This window comes from Morone saxatilis, unplaced genomic scaffold (genome assembly GCF_004916995.1).
Source record: "Morone saxatilis isolate NCDOM2014 unplaced genomic scaffold, NCSU_SB_2.0 Contig9, whole genome shotgun sequence".
NCBI lineage: Eukaryota > Metazoa > Chordata > Actinopteri > Moronidae > Morone > Morone saxatilis.
The window spans coordinates 11363117-11369677 of NW_023340268.1; the positions used below are offsets into that span (position 1 = coordinate 11363117).

The 6561-nt window shown below is 37.0% G+C and overlaps 1 protein-coding gene across 1 annotated transcript in view; it reads left to right on the forward strand.

Moving 5' to 3' along the window:
• The window catches only part of necab1 (N-terminal EF-hand calcium binding protein 1), a 37995-nt gene that overhangs the window by 3307 nt on the left and 28127 nt on the right, over nt 1-6561 (forward strand). Inside the window, exon 3 of the mRNA XM_035681396.1 lies at nt 2704-2812. Within this exon, the coding sequence (XP_035537289.1) occupies nt 2704-2812 (109 nt within the window). The remainder of the gene's footprint in view (nt 1-2703; nt 2813-6561) is intronic.

Here is a 6561-nt window from a genome sequence, read left to right on the forward strand (position 1 = left end):
ATATATATATATATATAATTCACTTCTCTTACAGTAAAGTAATTTCAGTGTCTGTTGGTTTATTTTAACTTCACCTAAGACTATGAATTACAACCAATTACAATCGATCAAAATAGCCAATGTCATTTATCCCCTTGTTGTTCTAACTTCCAAAATAATCTATCCCTCCTTTTGCTGGGGACTCCCTACTACTCACTCAAGGACCTAAGATATTCCTGCAACCTACCTGACTGCTGCTATTACTGGCTGTGCATGGAGAGTTCTGTTCACTATATAAATCACTATATACATGTATAGATATAGATATAGATAATAATGAAGAAATGTAAGTAAAGGTGCAGATACACTTTAATACCACAGCAAGAATTCTGCTTCAGAAAATAAGATTTGCCTTGTGGATCGCTTAATCTCGACGCACACTCTGCCAAAGTATGTTGGAGGGGTGATGAAGGTTTTTATATAATGAAATAATAAGAATAATGAGAATAATGTGCTCTGTCCAATGTGCTGCTTTGATTTTGGGACCTGTATGTTAATCCTACAGACTGGAGATGAGACCACCATTTGTTTGTATGACTGTACACTGACAGTATCTTTTAGTGTCAAACTAACACGTCATAAAATATAACCCTGCTCACACACACTTTCACACATCATGGTAAATATTCACACCATTCATTCGAAATCAGGTTTCATTTGACATTTTGACGGAGACCCTGACTTTAAAAAATTATTCCCTCCACACACAAAAATAGCTCATCAGAATTCATTATTCACATGGTATGACATGCCTCATTATTCATTAAATGTCCATCCCACGCTGTGAATGATTTGAGGTCTTGTCATGTGGCAAGATAAGAAGTCATCCCACATGTTTGTTTTTAATGTTGTATAAACAGCAGCACTTACATGTCAAATCTGTTGTTTCAAGATTATTTCTGAGCTCATCGACAGTGAGTCACTGTGTGCTTGGGTTTTATGTGCGTGTGTGTTTTGTCTCCGTGCATCCTCCAAAAGGGGCTCTGCTCATCTGACATGACAGTCATAGTGAACATCACCTCCAGAGCAGCAGGTCAGCAGTGAGCATATAAAGATCAACCACCTCATGTCACACAAGCAGAGAGAACTACTGGAGCTGTGTGGAAAATGTGTCGTCTGTTGTTTTAGCTTCATTTTCCTGAAGGATATTTAGTCTCGGGCTCCTCATTTTGAAATTCTGCCTCTTTTCATCTCATGAATATTTCACACATCTAGTGCCCTTTCTTTTCTAACCATAATTGCGGAGCTTCAGAGCATAAAAGTGACTGATTGTTTGAGATTGTTTGTTAAGTTGGCCTAATGGAGCAAATGGTGATGACCCTATGCAGCATTGTTTACTATAATAAAAAAAAACAAGAGGGAATGTTTCACTGAGGAGCTGTTGTTGATAAGTTTTATTATTGCTTTTTCTACTTTGAGGGAATTTGATTTTAACACTTTTGCTGATTCAGCCCCTGGAGTTTATAACACACTGCATCTTATCTGGGTTACCTCAGTTTCATCACCTCCGGAGGTGGACTCAAATTCTTCATTAAAAGTTATTATACCAATTTCCCAATGGAACAATGCAGAATGAAATCTGTGCTACTGAGCTTCAAACCTTTTCACTTCCACAGATACATTGCATTACATGTTTGCGTCCAACACACACGCAGACCAGTGGCGGAACATTCGTACATTTACTCGAGTACTGTACTTGTACTTTACTTGACTCTTTTCTTTTTCAAACTACTTTTTACTTCACATTTATCTGACTGTCTGCACTGCAAAAAGAACAAAGACACTCCTTTTTAGAAAGGAAGAAACACTCACTTCTCACTTATTATCTTACTTCTCTGAGCATTCTTAGCTTTACAAGGTAGGACTGGGAGGAGTTTGTTTTTTGTTTCTTTTTCTCTTCCTCCTATTTTCTTCTATAAAGTTTAGTTACCACTCTTATTTTATATACATATTTTTAAATTAGAAAAAACATATTGCAAAGTAATCACATATATGTATAGATATATGTGCCTATGTATGTGTGTTTTAATGAAACATATTTGACATGTCATTGATCCGACAGCTAGTTACTTTACAAGTTTTGCAAAACATACAAAGAGTTTATAAAATACAGTGTTTTGTTAAAAGTTAACTACCCAATAGTATGTAAGTACAGCTGGATTCTATATATTAATCAATTATTCTATTTACTTTTTTTTGTACAGTGGTTAGCACTGATGATGGTGGGGGGTGATAAGCAGCAAATGATGATATGCAAAGGGCCACAGGCTCTGGGGTAGCATTTCTCACTTCTTTTCAGTTTTTTTAACAATCAACCAATTAAGTGAGAAAATATTCATCAGATTAATCCATAATAAAAATAATCATTAGTTGCAGTCCAATACAAATAGTTTAAAATTAGCTCAACCTCAGCCAGTTGCATTAATTTATACATTAATGCATCAACAGCTGTCTTTCACTTTTAATACTTTATTTATTTTCCTGATTACACTGACTAATTAAGTGACAATTTTAACATTTTTGTAACAATGTTATTTTTACAATGTGGTATTAGTACTTTTAGGAAGGAATGTTTTAGAAAACCTCACCTCACAGGATGTTTCAGTCCTGACTGAGCTGTCCTGACAGCTCTGCTGACAAGTTATATTTGTGCTCTCTCCCCAGATGATGGAAAATTGTCCTTTGATGAATTCAAAGCCTACTTCTCTGATGGAGTCTTGACATCTGAGGAATTGAAGGAGCTCTTCCACACAATTGACACTCACAACACAGAGTAAGTCAATAAATTGCTTTATTGTTTCACTATTTTATTCCCCAGAGGTCAGAAGTGAGATATGGGCGACAGAGGAGAGGTAGATGAAGATAGGAAAAATACAAACTCAGTATCTTTGTTTCAATTCCTGTTATACTCAACTCCTGTGTGCTCACACATCCAGGAGCAGGGAAAACTCTGAATGAGGGTTTATTTGAAGGTATAGATCACAGGAGGTGATTCTTATCCAAAGGTTACATCTTAGACCGACTTTATGTTCTAATTCTATTTACTAACAAACATGACATGGTTAAAAAAATGTTTTTCAACATTTTCTGGAATTTTCTTCAAATCCCCATGTTGTTCCTAAGCTTCTGCCTAACAGCGCTGTCACCTGTCATAAATAACAAAAATATATGTGACTGTGTCCTACTTAAAATACTCAAAATGGGATATCTTGTGTTTGGATTTCATCTACTTTTATTATTTTCTTTTTATTGTAAAGCATAAAACATCTTCACCAAGTGTAAATATAAAAGTGTCTCTTCCAGGAACCCAATGGTCAATTAATAGAAATTTGAATATAGCACTGTGACCAACCAAGGGACATTTGGCATAAATAATAATTGAAATTTCCCAAATACGTCATAATTAGTTTAGATTTTAATCAGTATCCTATAGAAATGATCTTGACATGTTTTCAAACCAAGCTGGACACTGAAGTTTTATAAGAAGTCATTTGTTTATTATTGTATTCTACAGTGAACTGAATATAATATGAAACATCCAAAAGAAAGTGACTCCTGTCATATACAATATTTATAGAAATTGGGCCGCACTGTGATAAGAGTTTTCTATTTATTCATAAGCTCAGTATTGTTCAAGTGAAGACAAGCAGACCAAAATGTGACAAGACACTCCAGGCAGCGAACTTCTCTGCAAGACACAGGAGACCCATGTCAGCCCGATCTCTGTGTTCACCCGTCAGCCTGTCTCATATTCTTATGTCTCTATATGTAAGGATTAAAGACAGGCTTACATATAGATACACTGCTACACTGCAATGCAATATTATTGCTCAACTATTACCACTAGTTCCCATGCACTCATACATAGGTCCGATACACAAGCAACTACCCAGAATTCATAAACACAATAGCAACCACTTATGGAAACCACCTGACAACCACCTGGTACAACCGTAGCAACAGGCAACCGCACATAAACCAACTAATGATCCATTAATTTGGTCAAACTGTCAAATTATATGTAAAAGGCTACAATAGTAAGTAAATAAATATTTTTTATTGTTGGAATTACAAAATGTATTTGAGTGAACAACAGCGCGTTTTCAGGATACATCAGCAACAGTCCTATAATAATAATAATAATAATAATAATAATAATAATAACTCTATTTACGCCTTCCAAAAACATAGTATAACAAAGTGCTTTACAATAAAAACATTACATAATACATGACTTTAATTTCAATGTCTCAAATATATTCTCCTGACCCAAAGGCTCAACATGGAGATCCAAATACACAATGTCAGTACATTGCATTTTATTAAATCCATTGCTCAACGGGGACCGGCAGCGCTCCTTCAGTTAGTTAGACAGGTTATTGAACAGCATTGCCTGCTCCCTCGTGTTCAGCCTCGTTCTGCAGGCAGCTTGTAAGACTCTCTTTGATACCTGTGGTTCCCTCTACAGCAGCTGAATCCTCTTAACAGCCACATGGAGGAGGCACAATAGGGATCATGCCAGGAAGGGAAACACAGGCAGATATTATTGAAACCTAAATAATATAATAATAATAAGGAAAACAGTTATATAATAATAGGTAGATAGTATTATCATTTACAGCCACGCTAGCTGCCCTGTCAGGGTAAAGTTAGCACGCTGACTTGCTAATATGAACACGTTTCCATGCTCTTAGCATTAAACTCAAAGTACAGCTGAGAAACCTGTTACTAGTTTATGAATTTAAAGAGTTATTTAACACCAGCTCAAAATCCTGTATCCTGCTGCAGGGAATTCACTCAAGGTGTGTTTAGTGCACCTCTGCATCTCTGTCAGGTGCAGCAGAGCGCACACAAAGTCTGCAGTAACAGACTTCCAACCAGAAGAAGTCAGTGAAACTTTGCTTTTCGGTCTCTTTACATAAGGGTTGGACGGAAGTGTGGATGTGGAAATATTGATTTGCTGGTGGCGCTTTAATGAAAGTCAGCGGATTACTTACATCATTTGCATTCAACCAATGAGGATCATTATGTTTTAAGGGGAATTTAACCAATAGTTGGTGAGATATTTTACTCGCATTATCGTATATAGAAGTCATCAGATGGATCATTGTCACTTTTGTTATGTATGAACCCATAATAGTCATTTTTGATTGGATTCAGCCATTCAGTCAGTGACAGCTTTGTTATCTGTTATTGCTGCAATAAAAACGTTGAACTGCTGTTCAGCTCTGAGGCGGTTTCCCACAACAAGAGCCAAAGTCACTCCAAATTTAAGAGTTTAATAATTTGCATGCATCCTTTGAACAAACCCCTTGGGACACTTTGGTATTTGTTTAATGTAGAACAGTTTAGCTAAAACACCTCATGGAAATTTTGTGTGAAATGAATAATGTGCAGCATTACACAACACCGGGAGCTTTAAGGTGAACGGTTGGGCACTGCTGTTGATGAGGGCCAGACAGTAGACAAGTAAAAATAATAGATTAAAAAAGGATAAAACACAATATATCTAGAGGCTTTAAGATCAACTAGTCAGATAATGTTAGTCAATGTACCTCTCAGAATTGTAGCAATTCTTTCGTTCCCATTTAAAGGAAATCTTTAAATTTTGGTGCAAGAGTTGCTAGTGAGATGCTGTTAAAGCCTGAAGCTGACTATTTCTCTGATGGTTTTGTTTAATCAAATACTAAATTCTGATTGTTTCACTGTGACTGCTGGTGAAATGCAAGTATCTTCAAAAGAACAAATATCACAGTTTCATTGACTCAGAGTAATTATACCATAAAAAATAAAAATAATTAAATACTCGTTATGGGTACCCAAAGAAGAGGTCAAAGAACCCCTTTGAAAATGGCCATGCCAGTTTTCCCTTGCCAAAATGTATCCTAACTTTGGAGCATTATTTATCCCCCTTCCTGACAAGCTAGCATGACATCCACTGATACCAACCAGTGGATGCCTCGGAAAGACATCTCAGCCAAGGACGTGGGCAGTGCAGTAGTCAAGACCACCTATATCGAGTCCAAGACCAGGACAAGTCAAGACCACCTATATCGAGTTCAAGACCAGGACTAGTCAAGACCACCTATATTGAGTCCAAGACCAGGACTAGTCAAGACCAAGTCCAAAGACGTTTGAGCCAAAGACAAGTCCGAGGCCAAAGGACAGGGACAGACCGAGACAGAAAAAAAGACTGCCAAGGAGGTTAGTTTTGGCAGCCAGGCATACGATTGCAAGTGACATTGACTGGCCTCCTGGGAACCATGGTTACTAATTGTCAGTGCCTGTTCTAGATGGATTTTGTATTACACCAATATCCGTTTTCTGAGCAAGCAGCGGATCATCAATGGTTTTGTTGAGGGACAAAGTTACTTCAGAAAAACAAACAAACACATATTTTTAGACTCAGCCGAGACCAACCAGAATAAGTGCTAAATGGACTGTACTTGTATAGCACCTTTCTAGTCTTCCAACCACTCAAAGCACTTTCCCACTACATGCCACATTCACACAGTGATGGCC